We start from the raw sequence: 22,383 nt of genomic DNA, 5'->3' as shown, positions 1-22,383 counted from the left end.
ACAAGCGTGTTAATCCACTACTAAAGTTGAAAATTTTATGATAAGCACTTGCTATTCCAAGCCAACTACCTTGTGATGTTCGAGTTTTGAGACACATTCTTTGTTTTTGTGCCACTCGTATCTCTGTGTGGTATAGCTTTGAAGCAGTTGTTCCAATTGCTTAGAGCTTAGCTCAACTTCAGTTGAAGAAGCATTGTCTAACAGCTCGCTACAATTTGCTTCATTAGTTGCTGCCTTATCGCTGAAGTGTTTCGCAATGCTTTTGCTCGAAAGCCCATTAAGTGTCTCGTACATTTCGATTTGAAGATGGTCAAAGGTTTTAAGCTTAGAGTCATATTCCTTTAAATGCGTATCAAGAGCTAAAGCTTTGTCCAAAAGTCCATCATCGCAGTCAATGTACTTATTCTTTAGCTCAAGGGCAGCTTTCTGTTGACCTTCAATTACTGCATTTAGTTCTCTTTTCAGGCCTATAAACTCTTCTTTATAGAGAGTGAGGAGATAGCCCGATAAGAGCTCTTCGTTGTATATCAACTCTTTTATTTTAGCGTTGGTAATGTATTCGAAATAGGATGGAAGTGGAACATTTAATGAATTGCCATCTTTTTGGGTGAATAATTGAGTCGTAAAATCTGAGGGTATGATTTTGAACGGTAGATCTGTTCTATCAGAAAGGTTATCGTCGATCTTAAGTCTATTCAGTTGACTCTCCAATGTGGGCTGCTCTTGCTGATCTTGATGTGGCTTTGGCGGAAGTATCGGCTGCATTTACTGGTAACTAGCCACTCGTTTGATACTTATCAATCAAGGCTCGAGACACGCTGCGGAGGATTAACAAGTCGTATCTCATGTTGTTAGAAGCTATCGCTTGTTGAGGATTGTGGCTCTCTTTTTTTTCAAAGAACACTAGCCGCTATATATGTTTGAAGATAATTGGAACATAGGCTTATGGTGCTCAACTGTGTGCAATAAGCATCATAGCCTTCGAAGAAGATATACGTTAAACTGATTACAGGCATGAGTTTGAATACTCTCAGGGTCAATGCCCCCATCAAAGCGACAAGCACGGTTATTATTCTTCATGGTCTAGGTGATTCAGCAGATGGATGGCGGTTCCTTAGTGACTTACTTCACCAATATGAGCAGTTCAAGACTGTCAACTTTATTTTTCCGAATGCTCCAATTAAGCCATTGTCATGTGCAGGAGGACAGAGAATGTCACAGTGGTTTGATATCTTTGACATGGGGAATCCCAACGCTAGACAGGATGAAGTTGGCTATTGGGGTTCAGTGTCTAGAATTAACAATCTGATAGAGGACGAAACCAACAATGGCATTGATTCGTCGAAGATTATCATTGGAGGGTTTTCTCAGGGTGCTTCAGTCAGTTTAGGAGTTGCAGCTTCATATGAGAAAAAACTGGCTGGTGTTCTTTGCTTGTCTGGGTTTTTCGGAATGAAGCAGGGCATTACTTCCAGGTTGAAGGACACAAACAAAAACACTCCGATTTTCCACGGCCATGGGGACCTGGATCCTGTTATAAATATCAACTGGGCCAGAGCCACAGCAAAATATTTCAAAAATGATTTAGGTTTTTCCAATTATGACTTGCAAGAGTACCCCGGCATGGCCCACTCCACATGCAATGAAGAAATATCAGAGATTGCTGAGTTTATCACTGCCAAACTATCTTTAAAATGAAAGAGGCTCACTTTATGATTTAGCTTTATAAATATATATATATATGACTGAAAAATCATCTACTAGAGGAACTTGCTAAGTCACTAGGATCTTCATCCGATTCCTCCTGCATTTTGGATACAATCGTTCGGCACATCTGGTCTTCAAGGTCTACAGCCCATAGAGCAGCACCGATGGTGTTGGCAAATACAAAAAAGTACCCCAAGCCGGGAATGCTTTCCAAAAGCAACGCCACAAAACCAAACATGAAGTAAGAATTCTTCTGGTGAACCCATATGAAATACACCTGAGCATTCGTGTAACCCTTGAGTTGGAAATATCTGTGATGCTTGCTGAAGCCGGACCTGGAAGCTCGCACCAATATCACCAATAACGGTCCAACAAATGGAATCATATTGATGAAGAAACAAAATATCAATCGTACAAACCATGTTACGGGACAACTTATTTGAACAGCTTTTCGGATACACCTTCCGACTGCAGTTTCTCCATAGTATCCGGGCAAATAACAATGTAGAACTCCCTTCGGTAGCTTGTTATATTTCAACGTCATATGTGACACAATGACATGGTCAAAAAGCCTCTTCAAGACATTGGGCAATATAAACTTTTTATTGATAAACCCGATGACGAAATTACAACTCTGGAACATAGAGGGAAGAACAACTAATGCCGATCCTCCCGTCATCGTCCACAAAAAAAACATAACCGGCAAAGCAATAGCATAGATGATAATGGAAATGAAGATTAAGGGCTTCAAATGCCCAAAGAAGTACTTCCAGCATTTTAAACGTGAAATGAAGTACAATATACCCTGTTTGAATACATGCTTGTTAGTAAATCACCCTATCGTCGAGTTTTGGCAAGAAAATCACGGTATAATGCTATACCTGAAAGGGATACCACAACACGTAGTATGCTTTCATCTGTACTGTAGCTTAGGGTGTGGCAGCTGCTCTCAAGGGCAAAGTGTACACAATTCCCCGAGTAGCGTTAATCTTTGTGCCTCTGTTCGTCTTAAACTTTTTCTTTGTCTTCATCACAAACAAGGCGCTCGAATTAGTTCCACCTTTCCGTTATTTGGCTTCTGGCACCGTTACCTGACACTGGTGTGTTTATACCCATTGCCTTCATCTAGACCAGGGCGTTATCCAACGTGATTCACTTCTGCACAATATGCATCGTATGATGTCCCCCATACCGTTTTTGACGGGCTCTCGGACGTCGAATAACCGCTCCATGACGCAAAGTCAAAATGCTACATTATCTTCTAAGGAAAAGAAGTACATGGCGAATGTGGAAAAGGCCCTTCAAACATTTGAATCTGTGGACGAATGGGCAGATTACATTGCGTTTCTGGTCAAACTACAAAAAGCATTGCTTACAAACCCTGATATGGAGACCACTAATTGGGTACCATACGACTTCCAAGTGTCAATGACTTTATCCAAATGCATATCGCCAGCTTTGCCCAGTGGTGTTCACAAGAAAACAATAGAGCTATATTCCACCATTTTCAAGATCCTCAAAGTTGAAAATATGAGCAAGTCGATTTCTTTGTGGCTTCCAGGGATATTACCATTGATGGCATACGCAAGCATCAGCATCAAACAGGAACTATTAGACTTGTACAGCGACTATATTTGCAAGATCGAGCCCAAAATTATAAGGGCGTGTTTCAAATCCATCTTGCTAAGCTTGTTACCAGCTTTAGATGACACAACATCGGAATTCTTCAACTCCACCCTTGAGTTATTCGAGTCTTTGAAGAGTCAGCTAAACGACATACATCATTTTTGGCAGTGCCTGCTGTTGACAATCATTACCTCACCAGATAAAAGAGTCGGTGCAATGGAATATTTGAGCCGAAAGTTTCCTTCCTTTGCAGTTTCAATCGATAAAGATGAAGAAGTCTCCAAAGATACAATTTTGGCCAAGCTCTCCGTCGACGCTGTTGCATGTTTGACTCCGGATTCGGGACTAATGGTTAAGGCATTGTGTGAAGCAATGAACGATGAAAACTTGTTTGTGCAGAGAGGTTTTTTCGACTTACTTCTTGCAAAGCTACCTCTAAAATCTGCAGTCTATAAACATTTGTTGAGTGAAAGTGACAATGAACTACTTTTCTTGCATGTTACTAACACAGTTCTGAGGAAAGACATGTCACTTAATAGAAGACTATGGAATTGGTTACTTGGCCCAGAATCTCAAGACGGCACAATACCATCTTCTGGAATGTCAAGATTAGAATATTTTCAAACTTACAGTTTGAAGACGTTGTCAAATGCTTTGTCTCGGTTAGTCGATCTAGATACTGAGCGTAACCGAGATAAGGAAGACCTGCTAGATAATTACGTCAAAGTGTGCAGTATCTCAATCGCTATAATGGATAAGTGGGAAATAGGACAGTCAATACTCCCACAGTTGTTGGTACCCATTTTGGATGTGTCAAAGTACATTTCGGATACACATCCTGCGAACTTTGAAAAGATTCTGAAATATTCAAACGAGGTCTTTGATGGTGTTGAAACAAACGTCATTTGGTCAAAAATTTTGGATTTGATCACAAACAATCGAATTGAATTGGTGCTTTTCATCCTAAAATCTTACAACGTTGCAGATGAGGACATGATAGTGACACATGTGCCGCTCACTTTATTAGCCGCGTTCTCTTCATTCAGATTTGAATTAATATGGATTCAGTTGATTGAAAGTCTAATCAAGTTGATTCCTCAACGAGCTTTACTACCTTTAGATCTTTCCAATGAAAAATATCTATCAATGGATTATTATACACAAGATACAAAACTTTTGAATGAAACCATAATGAGAGAGTTAAATAATTATTACGAGAAATTTAAAAACGTGGCAGAAGATGCTGCCGCATCCAAAGAAAGGCCTTACAATGCTAACGATCTAGCTGCTTTATATTTGGGTTTTACATGTTCAATAATGATCGAAAGTCTTGAAAGCAATAGTGAGATATTTCTATGCTCCACCAGAATATTTGATAGTTTGATTGCAATAATACCACCCTCTAAAAGTTCCAAAACATGGAATATTGTTTTGTTGAGGGAAAAAGTAAAACTTTTGACAGAAGGGCAGTTTGATGTGCATGTATCAGTTGGTATTTCCCATATCTTCAAATATTTAATGAAAGACTTAACTAAGCTTGAAGTTTTGAAGTTGTTAAAAATTGTTCTGAAATCTTTATGGAATTGTCTTGAGGATACAGAGGGTGAGTATCAGGTAGAAATTGTTAAAGAGTTCTGGAGTCTCGAAATGATCGTGGATACCTCCTATGTTGAAGCTGCACTATGTGAATTGTTATTAGAATCAAATTTCGAACAAAGACTTCGTCAGTTTAATATATTATGGACTCACTTGAACAACGACAATAACGAGTCTAAGATGATTTTATGCCGGCCACTATACTTGATTTTAGATGAGCTCAAGGATGACCTATATTTGTCACTGATAACAAAATGGATCAAATCAACAATGAGTTCTGGAACGTTGAACAAAATTTTCAGAATAGTTTGTATGGAACTTTTCAACAACGAATTTATTGAGGAAAATTTTCAGTTAGACGATATCAATGAAATTGATTTTAGTAAGGTTTCATTTGAGCTAGATATGATATTCAATCTACTCAATATAGATGCCGATGTCTTAAAAAATTTCAAAACAGAGCTATGTGTTATTGACAACAGTAAACAAATTGATTTCATCAAAACTCGCAACTGGGATATCTCAACATACAAATCGTTTCTTATAGTTGTACTATTCAAATTTCTGGAGTTTGAGCCTACAAAAGACTTAGAATTGGATAACACTGTTTTTACAAGCTATTTGAAATGTCTTCGATCGTCCTTAAAGTTGATAAATTTATTGGTTGATGGGAACGAGACAAATTTTGAAGAGATGATCACATCCCTAATTCAAAATTGTGAAGAAAATTGCATTTCAAAAGCAGGTCCAGATATAAGTATCACCAACTCATATTACTTGGAGTCTATTACCAAAATGATAAAGCTTTCCAGTAAAAATCTGAAAAAAGACGTTTCATTATTTGACAATAATGAAAAAGTCAAAAAGCCAATCAATCTTTTAGATTTTGTGACCATAGGTATAAGTAGTTGCAAAAAAGAGGTAGAATTTAGCAGCTGGATTGATTTGATTTCATCCACCGCTGAATACTATCCGGATCTGGTATTTCAGATATGCCCTGGTTTGATTGATTGCATATGCAATAAGATTGAGAATAGCTTTTTGTCAAGTATTGAAGACTCTGGTCTAAATATAACATTAGTGGAAAATTCAATTTGTGAATTGATAATAGGTATGGAGAAAATTTTGGTGAAATGTCATAAACATCTGGGATATATCCTGTCCAACAATTTTGGCTTTGGGAGTATGTCAGGCACAGGGACTGTCAAAGAGTCTGGGTTTTTTGGAACCGTTATACAAGGTGTTTTTCAAGTCGAAGCCACCGATGAGAAGAATGAAGGCACGAAAAGGAAAAGAAGTTTGATCCAATCGTTCAGGAGATCTGTGGTTACGGTATATCAAATTTGGATTGCCTGCGAGAAAAGATTAACAGTTGAAAAAATTGGCCAAGCCAATGAACCAGAAATAGTTGAAAAGTTATCCAATGGCAAGACAGTCAATTACTATGCGAACAAAGTTAAATTCAGATGTAAGAAGATAATCGAAAACACGTACCTGATGGAACCACTGGAAACGATTGAAGCTCTGATTGAATTCTATGAGGCTTCCAACACCGAAGTTGAAAAACTGTCAAAGTTCAAGCTAATTCAAATCCTTGATGATTGCAAACAGAAGATAATTCTACCTTATATTTTGGACAGTATCACATCTAGAGTTAACTACCTTTCACTTGACGAGACTAAAAGATCAAGTTTAACATCGAAGTTGAATGAGTCGCAATTGAGTCTATTCTTGATCGAATATTGTAAAAAATCAGATGAATATGAACAAATTGAGGAAGTATGGCCCGACATTCAAAATTTTCTGAAGGATGTTTTTTCGAATGTCTCATATTACAAACACATTTATTCAAATATACTACGGTTTTTCTGTGTGATCAGTTGGAAAATTGAGAAAACTAAATTTGGCCAGTCCAGAAGGGTTAAGAAAGAAATCAGCGAGAATTTGATCAGGAACATTAGTCAATGTATAACTATCAAGATAGGTCCTAACCAGAACACCAATACGTTATCCGCTGTTATGCTGCAAAGCCATGTGAATGATATTGACAACGAAAAGAGTTCATCCAATCACAACAGCATACACAGCAATGTGAACAATGGTACAATCAGCGGAGGTAGTGTTAGTAGCAGAGAGAAGTTGGTTTTTAGGGAAGATGTTTGTATTGCATTAAAGGAGGTGATACCATATTTGAAACCATTGATTAATGACAATGACAAATTATTGGCTACGCTGAATAGTATCATCAATGGGATCAGTACTTTCATATTGAAAAATGGTTCCCTAGTTTCTGCAAATTTACCAGATCATATTGTTGATTTGTTAGTTGTATTGAGTGAAGATGAGACATGTGAGAGTATGAAAGCATGGAAAAGTTTATGTCAGGAGATTTTAAACGATGACATAGGCTTTTTCAGCATAGATGTTTCTAAGATGGGTAAGTGGAATATTGTGATGAAAAACTGGATCCTATCTGCCGAGCAGAGATTGGGGGATATGATCAGTAACAGGTTGATCTTTTCGAGCGGAGCAAATAATTCCAGTACCTTGTTGTTTAACTGGAACGATGAAGTAGAGATTTTGAACGGAAATATCCCCCTAATCAAAAAAATTATATATCTTCTTCTTATCAATGAGAAGGATGAGTTCATTGGCATCATTGGCGATTTACTGAGAAAGTTAGACGATTTGTTCAAAGCTTTCAGACAAATGACGAAGCAACATTGCCAGCTTGAGAGTTGGATTTTGATATTATTGAGAACCATCTTCTTCAAGTTCAGCGAGAGCCACCTTACGGAGGCGTGGTCCTTAGTAGACAAAGAACTATTTTATATGTTCAACGAGGCGTATCTGAAGGTTGTCGAAGAGGCCGAAGAAGATAATGACGAGATGAAGGACAAGACTGACAAGACTGAGAGGGGAGTAAAGGATGAAGAAGACCAAAAGGTGTTCGACATGCTGTTTTTGCAGGGATGCAAACTATTGGATGTGTTGGTTGTTCTTGGACAGGAAGAATTCCAGCTCAGTGAGTGGATTTTCATCAGCGACAACATGGACGGAATCTTCAACAGCTCCGTTGAGGGCGAAGATGTTGGAATTGTAGAGAAGATGGGGAAGCGCCATACGAAATACAAGGTGGGCAAGAATGGAGGAGTGTCCGAGGACGCTGGTGGCGCCAGCCACAAGAAGAAGGTGCCGATCTTGACCGGAATCCGGAGCATCGAGAACGTTATGGAACTCAAACGGTTTTTCAACATGTTGAAGGTGAGGAAGTACGAGAACGAGTACGCCATGAAGACCGTTGACGAGGAGAGCATCTTTGCCGATGTGTTTGCGGACGTGTTCACTGCGTGAGAGCATGAGGGTTTCTATATAGTAGACAAATAGTACAACACATTTACGACTTGGATCGGGCCACGGATGTGGCCTAGTAAAGATGACGCTATCCTTTCCGTTGTGGAGCAACCGGACTGCTCAGGAGAGTTTGGTGAACCTGTAGATGGCTAGTTCTTCCCAGCCGCATTTCCGGGCGATGACGCAGTCCACGGAGAAATTAGGGTTCTTCTGTCTGAACCGCTGCACGACCTGCGGGTGGTTGTTCCTGGCGCAGAAGAGGATGTACGCCTCTCCCTGCGGAGCCAGCACCGAGTTCAAAGAGGCCAGGACCTGGCCCGTGACGAGCATGCCGTCGTGGCCACCCACAAGCGCCAGGTCGAGCCACGAGTCGCTGGCATCGTCCTGCACGGACGGCACGGGTGGGATTTCCTCGGACGGCACGTACGGCGGGTTGAAGAGGAGGACGTCAATCTCGTGGGGACGGAAGGCGTCGGTCAAGCTGGCCCTGAGGACGTCGAACGGGGCCTCCGCAGGAGCGCCGGCGCCGCAGTTGTGGGCAAAGGTGTTGCGAGTGGTCTCGAGCGCCGTGGCGTTGATGTCGGTGGCGATGTGGAAGGCGTTGGGGATGATCCTGTTGGCGGCGATGAAGGTGGAGACGACGCCGGAGCCGGCGCCTAGCTCGACGACGACTCGCAGCTCGCCGGGCTGCCTGGACGCCGTGCTGGACGTCCTGGCAAAGTGTCCGGCGTCGTGCAGCTGCTCAAAGAGGTCGAGGAAGAGGAACGAGTCCTCTGCCGGCTCGTACACTCGGCTGTAGTCCGGGGTGGGCACGACGGGGGTCGGGAGCATCTGCGGGCTGCTGTCTGTCTCCCAGACGAGTGCCAGGGTCTGCTGAGCCGGCCTGCCTTCCGACATCTGTCGAATACACATCTCTTCACCACCCAACGTGGAGAAAAAGACGGTGCCCGCAGAGCCGCCTGGCGTGTCTGGCCTGTCCTTTTCTGGCCGCCGCCACCCGTCTCCTCCTCTGCGGCCGCCGCCCTCTGCTGCTGTGCTCTGTCCCACGCCACACACACAACAATCCGATGGTGGAGATCAGAATCAGAAGCTTGACAGGCCGCATCATCCCCGTGGAGATCGGCCTAGAGCAGCGGGTGAGCGACTTGAAGGAGGTCGTCGAGGTCAAAGAGGGCATTCCGCCGCAGCAGCAGCGGTTCTTGTTTGCCGGCAGACAACTGGACGACGACCGCACGTTAGCCGACTGTGGTGTGGCCGCCGGCAGCGACCTCCATCTTGTGTTGTCACTGCGTGGTGGTGCCCGACACAGCTTGTAAAGCCCGTGAAGGCGACGAGCCAGCAGGCCTTCAGGTCCATCTTTTTTTGTAAGCGAATGCGCAGACGCAGTAATAAATAAAAGACAAAAGGCAACGAAAACAGACGGACAGGACGACGGGTGGTGTTCTTGAGAGGGGATGTGGGCAGGCAGACATGTTTGGACAGACCGCAGGAGCAGGCACTGGAGCAGGTGCCACGACGACAACGCCGGGGACGGGGTTCTCCTTTGGAGGGGCGTCCAAGCCGGCGTTTTCGTTTGGTTCGACAGGCTCAGCGGGAACTGGAGGCACAGGCACGGGAGGCAGCGGGTTTTCCCTGGGGAAGCCGGCGGCCCCTGCCACGGGCGGGTTTGGCACGGGCTTGAACACGGGCACGGGCACGGGCACGGGCTTTTCGTTCGGCGCCAAACCGGCGGCGACGTTGCAGACGCCGCAGTTTGGACAGCAACAACAACAACAGCAGCAGCAGCAGCAGCAGCAGGCTCCACTCTCGTTCAACTCACAACCGTCCTTCTCGTGGTCGAAGCCGGCGGGCGCCAACGCAGCAAGCAGCCCGGCACCGTTCGCCCTGACGGGCCAGACACAGGCACCGGCACCACCGGCAGGCGGCGCCACGACGGCGGTCACGGCCGCCGCAAACCCGTCGCCGCCACGGGACTACGCCCCAACCATAAACGACAAGCTCACGAAGATCCGGACGTCCTGGGACGCCAGCAACCCGCAGTGCACGATGGTGACGCACTTCTACAACAAGGTCGACGCCTCCTTCACAAACTTCACCCGGCCGCCGAACGAGTCGCCCGAGGAGTGGGAGGCCGCCATGAAGAACCGGCCCAAGGAGTACAACTCGATCCCCGTCAAGGCCGCCGGCTTCTCGGACCTCTTTGAACGCGACCGTCTGCAGGACAACCACGTCAAGCAGACGAGGATCCTGCTCAACCAGATCAACGACAAGCTCACCTGTCTCAACGAGAAACACGATCTCCACTCCAACACCATGCTTCTCAAGTGCAAGATGCGCCAAAAGAACCTCAATGTCAAGCTCCTCAAGATCGCCATCAACTTGTCCATCCTCAAGTACAAGGGCTACCCCTTGACCAACGACGAGGAGCTGCTCATCGCCCGCTTCAACAGCCTCCTGGGCAAGCTCGACGACCCGGTCGGCTTGAACAGAGTCAACGAGCTCTGGGCACGTCTCTCCTCCCTCAAGGACAAGTACCCGGATCCGGCACACGCTGCCGCTCTTTCGCAACTCCAGCTGCAGACAGACACAGACCTCGTCACCTCAGACTCGCCCCAGCCAGTCGACGAGAACTCCGACGTGATCAAGAAGCTCGTCAAGGTCCTCGCCAAGCAGCAGCAGGGCATCCAGTACCTCTGCGAGCTGATGGGGGAGGACGAGGCCACCCTGGACCGGCTCGCAACACAGTGAGCCTCCTCAAAACATAGATAACCTGTATAACCAACCATCTACATTCTCTAATCGTACCTACAACTCCGTCCCCCGTCCCTTGTCCCCACGTCCCGTCCATTCCTCTACTGGCTACTAGAAGGGAAACCCACCATGCCGCGTTATGTGCAAAAACGCTTGCTCTCTTTCATGGTCCTCCGATAGTGGTGAAGATGGCAATGATGCCACGTCCGCAGCCCCCACTCCCACTGGATCACAGAAGAGACCGTAGACCAGACCAGCCCAAAGACACCGGAGATGGAGACAACGACGGTATACCAGCTCTCAACGGGGACGCCATTGGCTGCATCCTCGGACGACGCAAGCACCCCAGCTCTGCTGGACTTGAAACGGAAAACAAAGCAGATCGTGCAGACCCTCTCTTCGCCAGAACAACCTGCAGCGGGGAATATCGTCTCGAAACCATACACGATCCACTACCAGTCCGACCGGGACAGCGATGTGCTGGTGCTGGTGATAACGGCAGAGTCTTTCCCCAGCCAGTTGGCACTGAGCTATCTCTGCGAGCTCCACGACGAGTTTGTCCACATCCACTCGAAGGAGCTGCAGTCGGCGTCGCAAAGACAAGAGACACTCAGACCGTACCAGTTTATGTCGTTTGAGACGTTCATCTCCAAGACAAAGAGGGTTTATGCCGACTCAAGAGCCAAGGACGGCCTCTCCGACGTCAACAATCAGCTGAGAGACGTGAAGAACATCATGAACAAAAACATCAACGACTTGCTCAACAGAGGTGAAGAGCTACACACGTTGCAGGACCTTTCGTCGTCCTTGAGAGAGCAGAGTATCAAGTACAAGAAGTATGCAAAGAAGATCAATTGGGACCTCTTCATAAAGCAGTACGCCCCGCTCACCATCGTCGTCCTTGTTGTTATCCTCATTCTCTACAGATGGATTGCTTGAGCCATCACGAACGGCACCCAAGGTTTTACAAATCATATAGTCTAATCTTCCATATCTAATTCATAGAAAAAGTATGAAAAAATAAATAATCTACAGAAGTATACGATCATACATGTGCTTTTTTTTATCTAATAGTTACAAAGGGCACCACCGCTAAATGGTGGCAAGCATATTCTCGATCAAGTCCTTTACCTCGTAGAACAACCCCCCTAGTCCACCCTCTATACTCAAATTCCCCTCGCTGGCCTTGCCGACAACAAGTTCCTCGTCAACAACCAGACGACCGTCACCCATCAGCTCTACACGGTGCTTCTTTGTCGCAAGTGCTCTACGTAACTGGGCCAATTTTACATCTCCGATCTTGGTGCTGCTAACCGCCATTGTGCTCGACGCAGTGGATCCCAACTCTGTCAATTTGAATTCCCAGTCCTTCAACTTTTCCACAACACCACCAACGGAACTGACACTGTACCCGTCATTCAATGTTTGCCAGTGCAAGCTTGATGCAAGCTTCTCATCAAGCAGAAGCTCGTATGAGGTGATGACATCTCCAAGGTCAATTTTTTGGTTCATCTTACTCTTGATGTACTCGACATCAATATTAGCAGAATGATCGTTGCCTGAAAGAATGCTCTGTTTTGTATCTTCGCTTAATTCCAACATCAAATCATCTGCGTTGCCACTCACACCAGGCAAGATGATCACTTTCCGTGGTTTGATTTGCTTGGCTGTGAATTTGAGCGATCTCAAATCGTGATTACCGCCCAAGTCGATGAACGAAATTCCACATCTGACAGTTACACGTGAAGTGGTCTTCTCTCTCACAACCGGATCAACAGTGGATTCTAGTGAATAGACAGCAGGCTGGTATAACGCATTTTCCTCTTTCCCTCTTCTACCGCTACCGTCATTACCGTCATTGCCTCCATTACGTCTGTTCCTATTGCCACCTCTCCGTTTCCTCCTCCGTCTGTCACCTCCTCTTCTATTCCTTTTCTTCCCCCTGCCTTGCTCTTCATCGCTTTCCATACCACTTCCTCCACTTTCATCGCCACTGCCTTTATTGTCATTCCCATTCTCGTGTGCATTAGTAGCGTCTGCACCCAAAATAGGGAACCTATCATCATCATATATCTGGAAGTCTTCATGTTTCACAACCACACCATAATCGTCCGCGTTGTATCGATTGTTAACAAATGGGAACACTCTGTTTTTGTGTTTCAAGCTTCTGACATCGAAATCTCTAGGTAGCATCAATATTTCATCCATCTTTAATCTTTTCGAATCATCCAATTGGAACTTGATTTCGGCGGTCTTTATGATATTTGCAGTTATCTCAACACCAACAGCAGTCTGCGAGTCTTTCTTTGTCAGCGTGTTTCCGCTGAGCGCACTTTCGTCAGCTTTTATATTCTGGTCTATGTTTGCCAACACTTTCTCTGCATCTGCGTCCTCTTCATCTTCTTCATCCTCGGTATCAGTTTCAACCTTCACTCCAGCTTCTAGCATTTCTTCAAGTCTTCTCTTTTCCATTTCCTCCTTTTCCAACTTTAATTCCAACTCCTTTCTTTCTCCAATCTTCTTCAAATAAGCAGCCAACTCTTTTCCTCGTAGAAGCTCTTCCTTGACAGAAGCCAACCTCACGTCTGGGATTTCCAACACTATGTGAGATCCTTCCTTAGGATCTGCTTCAGTGGCATCAACACCTTGCCTCCATATTTTATAGAATTGGTGCAGCTTGGAATTCAAGTTAGGTTTTTCGGTTAGAATCATGGAATAGCTGAGTCGTGAGTTCATATCTATGAGGAACTGACTGAAAAAAGACCCATCCATCAGGTTCATCTCTTCGACAAAAAAGATCTTAGGCTTTCTCTGGAATTCCGAAGTGTTCACCAAGGAGTCCAAATCTTCAAACTTTATCAGCTGGATTCTATTACGCTCAAAGAGAATTTCCGATTGATTCTCATTTTCCCAGAGCTTTATGATACTCTGGTTCATCCACTCGAGGAAGTTGCTCAAGATTTTCAGGTTTTCCAAACCTGTGAAATTGAGCATATATATGGATGCGCTGATTTTGTTGTTGAGCAAGATGGGGATGATCAACTCGAAGAAACGGCCCGCCAATGTGGTTGGTAGAAGCACGTTTGTTCCGCTATAAAGTGTTTTCTCTATCAGCTGCATGAACGTCTGCACCCTCGTTGAATGACTGTATTTCGAGGAAACAAACTCACAGTTTGTGATGAACGTCGTGGGCCTGACCAAGTCTGAGTTGTTGAAGATCTTACAGTTGTTGAGAAACTCGTCCTTGGAGTGATTCCATATCGGCGCGTACACAATCTTCTCATTGATGTTGTTTTCCAGCAGCCAGATGGAGCCTCCGATGGTGTAGCCCGAGTTGTACGGGGTCAGCGATAGGTTGATCAACTTGTTATTCACATGGGGGAGATGGATCGTCTGGGAGTAGTTTAGACACTTGATGCTGTTGAAGTAGCGCAGCACGTCATTGAACTCGATCGAGTTGCCGTCCACAGGCCCCAACAGCCCGAGGGACCGGTACAGTTCGCAGACAGACACTCGTCCGAGCTTGGTCACGGGAAGCGTCGAGTACGTGGGTATGTGTCGCAACTGCGGGTGCTGATGTAGAAGATACGCGTACGCCCCGATGAAGGACGTCGTGGTCTGTGACAGGATGATCATGTCGATCGAATTCACGTAGGGAGCATAGAACTCCAGCGAGTCTGTCCCGTTCCATCCTGGATCTGCAAGGATTGTGATTGTGTTGTCCAACGAGAGGATCTTTGCCTGTGAGGAGCCATCGCCAATCGCAGTGAACTCGAACATGCTGCCAGCGCTTTCACCCTTATTACGAATCTCTGAGATCTGATCTCTTCTGTCCTTTCACACGCTTCCTTAACAACCTTGCCATTCCATCTTCCTTTCTCTCTATTTCTCTATCTATTTGTCAATTTGGCTATATCCTCTTTCTCTTTCCTGCTGTATTTTCCATGTCACCCTCTTAAATCCGTACACCAACAAAAAATAATTTTTTTTTCAATTCACGACATTTGAGAATGTCGTGGCGCGACAGATGCTTTTGTTGCAAAATTACCCGGTCTTGAACCCTTCCGCGGTTCTCTGTTTCGCTTACACACGCTCTCTCTCTATTCGCTTCCCCTCCTCTGCAATCTACAAAATTAACAGAGACAAAGAGAGATGGATGTAGACATTTGCGACAGACGAGAGCAGGAGGCAGAGGGAGAGAGAAGTCAGACATAAGTCCACAAAAACCAGCACAGCAAAGATGTCTACGTCCAACACCTACGACACGATTTCCACGTCGAACTTCACCGATAAGAAGAAGGGAACCGAGTACGTTTTCGAAAACGATAAACTTCCAGAGGAGATTCCACATGTGAAGGAGATCGGGGCCACCACGGGTCCGTTGCTCAGCGCCTCGTTCTTCATTGCAGACAGATGCCAGGACTTCAATGACGATTTCATGCTCTGCCAAAAAACCAACGGTACTAACGGTACCGTGAACTGTCTCCAAGAGGGCCGTAAAGTGACAAGATGCGCTGCGAGCGTGTTAGCGGACCTGAATGCTCATTGCAAGAAAGAGTTCGAGATGCACTACAAGTGCTTGAACTACTCGAACATGGAGTTCAAGAACTGCAGAAAGGCCGAACACTTGCTCAACGACTGTGTTTTCACCAGCTTGAAGCTGGCCAAGAAGATTCCGGGCGACGGCGGCAGAGAGGTCTTCAAGGAGGGCCACCAAATATACAAACCAATCCATCCTCACTTTCCGAGTGAAAAGGCTTACGACTTAGCAAAGAAGGAGTCCGCATGATCACGATCAGCCAGATGATCTTTTTCCAAAACAGAAACGAGACAGAAGCACGAATCCGCTGCTCCGATCACCAAATACACCCCAGCCACTAGTATATCCTCACCCTTATCACTTTCTTATTTATTCTTGATTTATTTATTATTTATTATTCCTTATAATCATTATAAATTTATATGTATTAATTTATAAACAGCTCCCCCCCTCTTATGTTCACGTTGCAAGAAATTCCAACAGCGCGTCTCCTACCCTGTCTAAGAGGTCGTCTGCCCAGAGGACGTCCAAGTGGGAGTACTCCGGCACCTTCACGTAGCTCCAGCGGCCCGTCATGTCGGGCTCCAAGCGCTCCAGTCGGTCGACAAAGAGGTCGCCGTTGACCAGGTCGTCCTTGCCGCCGATGACGAGGAAGATGTCCGGCGTGGACTTGGTGAACCATGCGTTCGGGTCGTCGATGATGGGCTTGTCCGTGGAAAAGCCGCGTCCGTGCTTGCTGCGAAGCCACCACTTCATCAACTTCACGGAGACAAAGACCGGGGAGAAAATGAAGTGGTAGCGGCGGAGCCGGACGTCCCAGAGATAGTCGTTCCAGTCGAACAAGTAGCTGAACACCATGTACGACGTGAGCCCGAACGCGGGCAGCTTGTACGTGTACTGGCGCAGGTACATCAAGATGGGCATGAAGGAGTTCATGCCGAAAAAGCTCTCGTAGATACCATCGGGCAAGAAACGCATGAACTTGATGAACAGCTTGCTGTTCAACAACGGCCCGCCGTAGACGGCGGGCGCTAGCAAGACGCACTTGTCGATGTCCTCGGCACACGGGTGGCGGTGCTGGCCGGAGATGAGGATGACGGTCTGCGTGGTGCCCTGGGAGTGCGCCACAAGCGAGACCTTGCCGGCGTAGTTCGTCTTCACGGCCCGGATCTGCCTCAGCATTGCCGGGAGGTCGTACTGCGACATCTCGTGCAAGTCCCAGTCCCACATCCTCGGGTCGTTGGACCCGTAGTGCGTGTGCCGCGGCCGGAACCCGCAGCGGTTGTTGCCCAGCCACACGTCGTAGCCGTTCTGCACAAGCAGGTACGCCAAGCTCTTGTACCCGCCCGTGACGAACGAGCCCGACGACTGCATGAGCCCGTGCACCAAAAGGACGGGCCGCAGCGTTCCGCTGGCAAGCGTGTCCGGCCCGTGCTTCGGGTCCCGCAGCCGCTGCACCGTGATCACAAACCCGTCCTCCGTCGTCGCCTCGTACTCGTCCAACCGCAGCCCCAGCAGCTGCGCGTAGTACCCGAGGTCTCCCGTCACCCGCATCCCCTCGGGCGCCACCGGGTACGCCTCCGTGTATCCCTCCTCCGCACTCCACACCCGCCCCGCCTCGCGCAGATAGTACCGGTGGTACACGTAGTGCACCACTGCAAACTGGAAGATGAACCCGATGAAGAGAAACGAGCACACCGCTGACGTCACTTTCGTGAACCCCACCGCCACCACCGTCACCGCCACAGGCCATTGCCGCCGTGCCCCACGACTCTCCACCGAAAGCCCTGCGCTTGTTTCCGAGTCCAACATCAGCGGCTCCAACATTGTGTCGCGATGCATCTGTCCCTTCTTCGCTGCTGCTGCCTCTGTGTTTTCCTTCTTTGTGTTTGCAGACACGCTTCCGTTTTTGAAAAAAGTGTTGATCTTCCCCACGCCCGATTCATGCTCGCGCCTGCGCTTCTGTGAGGACTGTTTTTCCGCGGAAAAACGGGAGAAAACTGCACCGCCACCCTGGACGCGCACCGCCACACCCAAATTGCACCGCCACACAGCACCGCCACACAGCACCGCCCGGTTTCTCCTGCCCCACGTGGGGCAGATACAGCCGCACGGGGCGGTTGCCGGATCAGGGAATTTTTGCATTTCCGGGGCTTTTTCCCTTTTCGGTCGTTTGATAGACGCCGCTGGCGGAACACAGAGAGGTGACAGGAAGAAGCAAAGACACAGAGAGAGAGAAAGGCGGCGGAGAGAAAGGCCACACAGAGAGAGAAAGAGAGGAGTTAGAGAGAAGTTGGAGACAGCAGTAGACGACAGGACCGATCAGCAGAACGGAAAGAAGCACAGTCCCGGTGTTTGCATTTGCCGAACCCGTCCACAAACCAGCACAGACCACCCGTCTCTGCGTCCAGGCCCCCATTAGCAGTTTCTGGCGATCCGGCGTACCGTACTCTGGCCCGGTTGAATCAGACAGGAAAACCCGTTTCTCCATCTGCACACGCCTTCTTGGCTTGGAGTCGACAAGAGCAGCTTCAGCGACCCAATTGAACACGGCATCCCTATTCTGTTGCGACACACACACACACACACACACCATGGACGACCAGCTGGACTTCCAGTGGAACGACATCCACCAGCTCGACAAGATGTTCAGCATGGCGACGTCGGGGGACGCCGACGGCAGCCACGGACAGAACGAGGACCAGGACGAGGACCAGGACCAGGACCACGGCGCCGCCGACGACGGCTCTACGGGCAACGGCAGCAGCACGCCCGACAGCCACGGCCACAAACATGCTCTCCCGTCCGGACGGGAGAGCACGGCGGCGGCAGACAGGAACGACCGCCACCCCGGGTCGGCTGCCACGACGGCCACGACCTCGAACCTGAACCCGAACCTCACAGACTCCACCACCCCGTCCAGCGCAAACAACGACTACATGCTCTTTCTCAACTTGGCGACGCCGAACTCCGGGATTGACGACGCCGACGGAGGTCCTGCGAGGAGCAGGGACAAGGACAAGGAGAGAGAAAGGGACGCTGCGGGTCGACACAGCACCAAGGACTGGGGCAAGGACAGCGACCTCGACCACAGACCGCCCACGGGCTCCGCAGAGATCGGAGACGGCGACCCCAACGGCGCCGGTGCGTTTGGCAGGTTCTCCTTCGACAACATGGAAGCTTCCCACCTCGGCTATATCGTTGACCAGCGACATCAGCACCCCCAGCAGCAGCTACTGTACTCCGCCGTGCCGAACCCACAGCCCCCCTCCACCCAAACCCGCTCCAGAATCAACAGCGTCGAGTTCACCCCGCTCCTGTCTCCCATGATCAACCCCTCGCTAGAACGCGTTAACTCAAACAAGGGCAAGTCCGGATTTTCTCCCCTTTCCTCCCCCGTTCTCGAGTTCCAGAAGTACAACAACACCACGTCCTTGAGACAGAAGCGGAAAGACCCGCATGACGCTCATGCGGCGTCGTCCTCGGTCAAGGCCAACAGCGCCAACAGCACCTACTCCGACCAGCCAAGCGGAAATGGCTCTGGCGCCGACCAGTCTGGAAACCTCAGCCTGAAGTTCGAAAACTCGGACGCCAGGTCCTACAAACGCTCGAAGACCCCAGTATCCACCCCACTGCTGTCGACCATGGACAGAAAGTCTAAAGTCTCCTCTAACAGAAACTCGAGCTCCACGGGCTCCTCAACACAAACTACGCCGTACCAGACCTATGTTTTCAAGCAGCAGCAGTTCCCGCCTTCGAAGGAAAACTCTATGACTCTCAAGCCGACCAGTATCTCTGCCTCGAGCAATATGGACTATCCAGGAAATTCGTTCTTAGATGCCTTCGATGGCGAATTGACTCTACCGCCCCCTCCAACAGCAGGCGGCAAAGGGTTGATTTCAGAAAATGACGGGTTTGTCATGCCCTCTGCTGCCTTCAACTCTAATATCACCGGAAACCATAATGACAACAACGAGCTGACCATGGCTCTGAACTCAGCTTCAACCATCTTCAACTCCTCTTCTGCCAACCACTCGAAAAAAAACAGTGTTCTTTTGAACCCAAACCACCATAAATCGGCCCAGTCCTCTCCCGTCATCCTACCTTCGAGTTCAATAGTCCTGGGTTCTCCGAGAATGGAGCCAAAGTCACTGAATGCAAGATCTTCACATGCTTCTTCAGCTTCGTCCAGCTTCAGACCCACTATCAACACGTCCAAATTTGCAAACTCGTCCTCGTCGTCCCTCAATACGATCTCCAACTTGAGCAGTAGTAACGTTTCAGCGGTAGGAACAAATATCTTAGGAACCCCACAGATCAATTCGCTTCCTACGATTCCACCGTCTCATTCTGAAGACGATGGGGCAGAGACCCGTTCGGGCTCAAACGCAGGAAATATCAGTAATGGTGAATACCAACACCACCATCATCACTACCACCACTCTGACAAGAAGATGTCTCACAAACTAGCGGAACAGGGCCGTCGTAACAGGATGAATATTGCGATCCAGGATCTGGAGAAAATGATCCCTGAATCCATGAAGCGAAACATCACTGTGCCAAGTAAAGCAACGACTGTTGAACTTGGGTGCAGGTACATCCAAGACTTGCTACATCAACTACAGAACGTCAAGGACGGAAGCAGTGACGGCAGTTTCGGGGTAGGTGAAAAACTCGTCAAGACTGAAAGCATCAGTCCACTAGATCATCTGGAGAATTCCAGCAACCACCTCCACCACCATCACCAACACAACAGTACCAACAACAATAATAACGACTTTTCTGATAGCTCAGTGTAATTTGCTACATTCTATGGTTATGCGTAACTCAACCTCTCTTATATATACATCTTTATGACTCTTCCTATTCTACTTTATACTAATTAATTCTACACCTTTAATTAAAATGCGATAATGATGGCATCGATCGTTGCTGACGTCAGCTTATTTATTGGGGCAAGAGAGGCTCATGATGTGTCATCACATCCATTCATTCTTTATCAATTCGAAGTATGACTTGTACTCTCTTCATCAATATGTCTGCCTTTCCCTTGATTTGGCTCGTTTCACAACGAAGAATATCATTGGAACAGTATGTCGAAGCTTCACAAGTCAATCCACAAGGGAACTCCCTTTTCAGGGAATGCCTCTGACATATCTGACGAATTCCATTCGACTCTCTCTGCAAAATTGAGTAGTTTGAGTATTCAAGGCAATGCCCATTCCGCCTCTTCCTCTACCCCCGGAAGTGCAGAAAGCAGGGCTGGCTCTTTGCGCTCTCCTCTTTCTCGACAGGAGTCCCGGCAAAATTCAATGCTTTCATTGTTAGTCGATCCCGAGGCAGACGAGAGCATTTCCCACGACCAAAGTGACGGCGTTTCCACAGGGAGTGGCGCAGACGATAACCAAAACAATAGCAGAAACGGATCAACAAGAGGTAGTGCTTCACGTACACGGATGAAGATATACACTGTCCCGGATTTGATCCACGTGTTGGGAATGTCAGCCAGAGAGTCTACGAGGTCTGGGATAGGGAAAAACGAAAGAGAAATTCTATTTGCCCACCTCTACAGGATGGTCATCTCGTCCAACTCAGAGGTCTATATGGGCGAGGCTGGTGCAAACGATGAAGACTTTATCAATTTATTCAACTTGAAAAACTCGATAGATAACACTGGGTCTGACGATGAAGGAAACATTGGCTTCGAATGGGACGCATGGATAAGATGTGTCGATGCCTACGGCTGCATAGGAGTCGATGAGGTTGCCAGTGATGTAGTTGAACTTGTCTTCCCATTGCTATTGAAGACCATCTGCCAGTTGGAAAGCGCCAAAAATGGAGATGACATCGATTTGACGACCAAGCGACGGATAGACTTGTGCATTTGGTCATTCATGAGCTTGGTCTTGTTCATTTTTTACGATTCGGGAAACCACGGAATGTTAGAGCATGCCAAACTGTTTCTAAGGTTTATACAGAAAGATACCTTAGAGGACGATGGTATCATTTCTAGCTGTTTATACATGGTTGGGTTGGCCCTCGGGTTGGCATGGGAATCGGGGAGAGGTGTTAAAGAGCTTATTGAGGACGAAGTGCTTGAAACCATAAGGATGATTTTGTGCAGTAAGAAACGGAAGGGTTCGAAATTAACCGCCGCTGTGCTCGCTGGTTTGTGCTTTGAGCTTTTACAAAAAGACATTGACGAAGAGACCGAAGCAGCAGACAGCGACGAAGAAGATACGAGCGATTTCTCGAACGAAGAGTTCACAGAGATAGCCAAAGAGCTCGATCTACTTGCCAACGAGGGCGGGAAAAAGTCTGGCAAGAAGGGCAAGGTTGCCAAGAACGTTTTCCGAGAGGTTTTGAACACAATCAACCGAACGCCGGACAATGAGGAACTTGATGCCATTGCTGTGAGTAAGTCCAAGAACATCGATGTGCGCACATGGTTGACCTACATCCGCGTGCAAGTGCTTCGCTTTGTGCTTGGCAGTGAACTGAGCACCTGGCTTGCCAAGTCCAGAGACATGCGCAATATGTTGAAAAAGAAAAGGAAGGACGGCAAATTTTCCTCGAGTGGCGGTGATGAGTATGATCACAACGATGATGATGAAGTAGTGGACACCACCATTGGCGGCTCTGCCGGTTCGAGAGATCGCAAGGCTAACAAGGATCTTGAAAAGGAACGGACGAAGCAGCTCAACAAGGAGAGACGTGCGAAGGAGGAAGAGTTGAGCAAATGAGTGTGTTAATACAACCAACTATATATTTAATAGGTTTATCAACCAATCGCATGAGTATACATGTAT

The 22,383-nt window shown here is 47.4% G+C and overlaps 13 protein-coding genes across 13 annotated transcripts; 8 read left to right on the top strand and 5 right to left on the bottom strand.

Annotated features, from left to right (window-relative positions):
* Positions 1–51: 51 nt before the first annotated feature.
* Positions 52–765, bottom strand: PICMEDRAFT_13472 (hypothetical protein; the record flags this gene model as incomplete). Its single annotated transcript, XM_019160063.1, has 1 exon — positions 52–765. One exon carries the CDS (start codon positions 763–765, stop codon positions 52–54), a length of 714 nt encoding a protein of 237 aa, XP_019015925.1.
* A 249-nt stretch (positions 766–1,014) lies between these two features.
* Positions 1,015–1,698, top strand: PICMEDRAFT_74504 (hypothetical protein; the record flags this gene model as incomplete). Its single annotated transcript, XM_019164787.1, has 1 exon — positions 1,015–1,698. One exon carries the CDS (start codon positions 1,015–1,017, stop codon positions 1,696–1,698), a length of 684 nt encoding a protein of 227 aa, XP_019015924.1.
* A 55-nt stretch (positions 1,699–1,753) lies between these two features.
* PICMEDRAFT_74503 (hypothetical protein) lies at positions 1,754–2,386 on the bottom strand (the record flags this gene model as incomplete). Its single annotated transcript, XM_019164786.1, has 1 exon — positions 1,754–2,386. The coding sequence occupies one exon, from the start codon at positions 2,384–2,386 to the stop codon at positions 1,754–1,756; it is 633 nt and encodes a 210-aa protein (XP_019015923.1).
* Positions 2,387–2,880: 494 nt separating this feature from the next.
* Positions 2,881–8,274, top strand: PICMEDRAFT_22186 (hypothetical protein; the record flags this gene model as incomplete). The annotated part of the gene is made up of 2 exons (XM_019162241.1): positions 2,881–7,215; positions 7,939–8,274. Coding segments are annotated over 2 exons (4,671 nt in total), but the record flags the coding sequence as incomplete, so codon positions are not given.
* A 129-nt stretch (positions 8,275–8,403) lies between these two features.
* Positions 8,404–9,114, bottom strand: PICMEDRAFT_74501 (hypothetical protein; the record flags this gene model as incomplete). The annotated part of the gene is made up of 1 exon (XM_019164785.1): positions 8,404–9,114. The coding sequence occupies one exon, from the start codon at positions 9,112–9,114 to the stop codon at positions 8,404–8,406; it is 711 nt and encodes a 236-aa protein (XP_019015921.1).
* Positions 9,115–9,350: 236 nt separating this feature from the next.
* On the top strand, positions 9,351–9,599 carry PICMEDRAFT_36600 (hypothetical protein; the record flags this gene model as incomplete). Its single annotated transcript, XM_019163019.1, has 1 exon — positions 9,351–9,599. The coding sequence occupies one exon, from the start codon at positions 9,351–9,353 to the stop codon at positions 9,597–9,599; it is 249 nt and encodes an 82-aa protein (XP_019015920.1).
* A 448-nt stretch (positions 9,600–10,047) lies between these two features.
* Positions 10,048–10,809, top strand: PICMEDRAFT_19197 (hypothetical protein; the record flags this gene model as incomplete). The annotated part of the gene is made up of 2 exons (XM_019162108.1): positions 10,048–10,091; positions 10,152–10,809. Coding segments are annotated over 2 exons (702 nt in total), but the record flags the coding sequence as incomplete, so codon positions are not given.
* Positions 10,810–11,101: 292 nt separating this feature from the next.
* PICMEDRAFT_18188 (hypothetical protein) lies at positions 11,102–12,021 on the top strand. The gene has a single exon (XM_019161909.1). It carries the CDS (start codon positions 11,308–11,310, stop codon positions 11,971–11,973), a length of 666 nt encoding a protein of 221 aa, XP_019015918.1. The 5' UTR covers positions 11,102–11,307; the 3' UTR covers positions 11,974–12,021.
* A 50-nt stretch (positions 12,022–12,071) lies between these two features.
* Positions 12,072–14,923, bottom strand: PICMEDRAFT_18186 (hypothetical protein). The gene has a single exon (XM_019161908.1). The coding sequence runs from the start codon at positions 14,812–14,814 to the stop codon at positions 12,127–12,129; it is 2,688 nt and encodes an 895-aa protein (XP_019015917.1). The 5' UTR covers positions 14,815–14,923; the 3' UTR covers positions 12,072–12,126.
* Positions 14,924–15,210: 287 nt separating this feature from the next.
* On the top strand, positions 15,211–15,928 carry PICMEDRAFT_18185 (hypothetical protein). Its single transcript, XM_019161907.1, has one exon. The coding sequence runs from the start codon at positions 15,275–15,277 to the stop codon at positions 15,821–15,823; it is 549 nt and encodes a 182-aa protein (XP_019015916.1). The 5' UTR covers positions 15,211–15,274; the 3' UTR covers positions 15,824–15,928.
* Positions 15,929–16,033: 105 nt separating this feature from the next.
* PICMEDRAFT_36735 (hypothetical protein) lies at positions 16,034–17,386 on the bottom strand (the record flags this gene model as incomplete). The annotated part of the gene is made up of 1 exon (XM_019163033.1): positions 16,034–17,386. The coding sequence occupies one exon, from the start codon at positions 17,384–17,386 to the stop codon at positions 16,034–16,036; it is 1,353 nt and encodes a 450-aa protein (XP_019015915.1).
* Positions 17,387–17,861: 475 nt separating this feature from the next.
* PICMEDRAFT_18182 (hypothetical protein) lies at positions 17,862–20,498 on the top strand. The gene has a single exon (XM_019161906.1). The coding sequence runs from the start codon at positions 18,169–18,171 to the stop codon at positions 20,371–20,373; it is 2,205 nt and encodes a 734-aa protein (XP_019015914.1). The 5' UTR covers positions 17,862–18,168; the 3' UTR covers positions 20,374–20,498.
* Positions 20,499–20,667: 169 nt separating this feature from the next.
* On the top strand, positions 20,668–22,317 carry PICMEDRAFT_74495 (hypothetical protein; the record flags this gene model as incomplete). Its single annotated transcript, XM_019164784.1, has 1 exon — positions 20,668–22,317. The coding sequence occupies one exon, from the start codon at positions 20,668–20,670 to the stop codon at positions 22,315–22,317; it is 1,650 nt and encodes a 549-aa protein (XP_019015913.1).
* Between the last annotated feature and the right edge of the window lie 66 nt (positions 22,318–22,383).

The sequence above is a fragment of the Pichia membranifaciens genome (assembly GCF_001661235.1).
Source record: "Pichia membranifaciens NRRL Y-2026 unplaced genomic scaffold PICMEscaffold_6, whole genome shotgun sequence".
In the NCBI taxonomy this organism is placed as follows: Eukaryota; Fungi; Ascomycota; class Pichiomycetes; order Pichiales; family Pichiaceae; genus Pichia; species Pichia membranifaciens.
Note: the sequence above shows the minus strand (reverse complement) of the source record. Positions and strands in the feature narration are given on the sequence as shown.

Coding starts and splice junctions, on each gene's coding strand:
- PICMEDRAFT_18185 (XM_019161907.1), top strand. CDS start 15,275: ATGTCTACGTCCAACACCTACGACACGATTTCCACGTCGAACTTCACC.
- PICMEDRAFT_18186 (XM_019161908.1), bottom strand. CDS start 14,814: ATGTTCGAGTTCACTGCGATTGGCGATGGCTCCTCACAGGCAAAGATC.
- PICMEDRAFT_18182 (XM_019161906.1), top strand. CDS start 18,169: ATGGACGACCAGCTGGACTTCCAGTGGAACGACATCCACCAGCTCGAC.
- PICMEDRAFT_18188 (XM_019161909.1), top strand. CDS start 11,308: ATGGAGACAACGACGGTATACCAGCTCTCAACGGGGACGCCATTGGCT.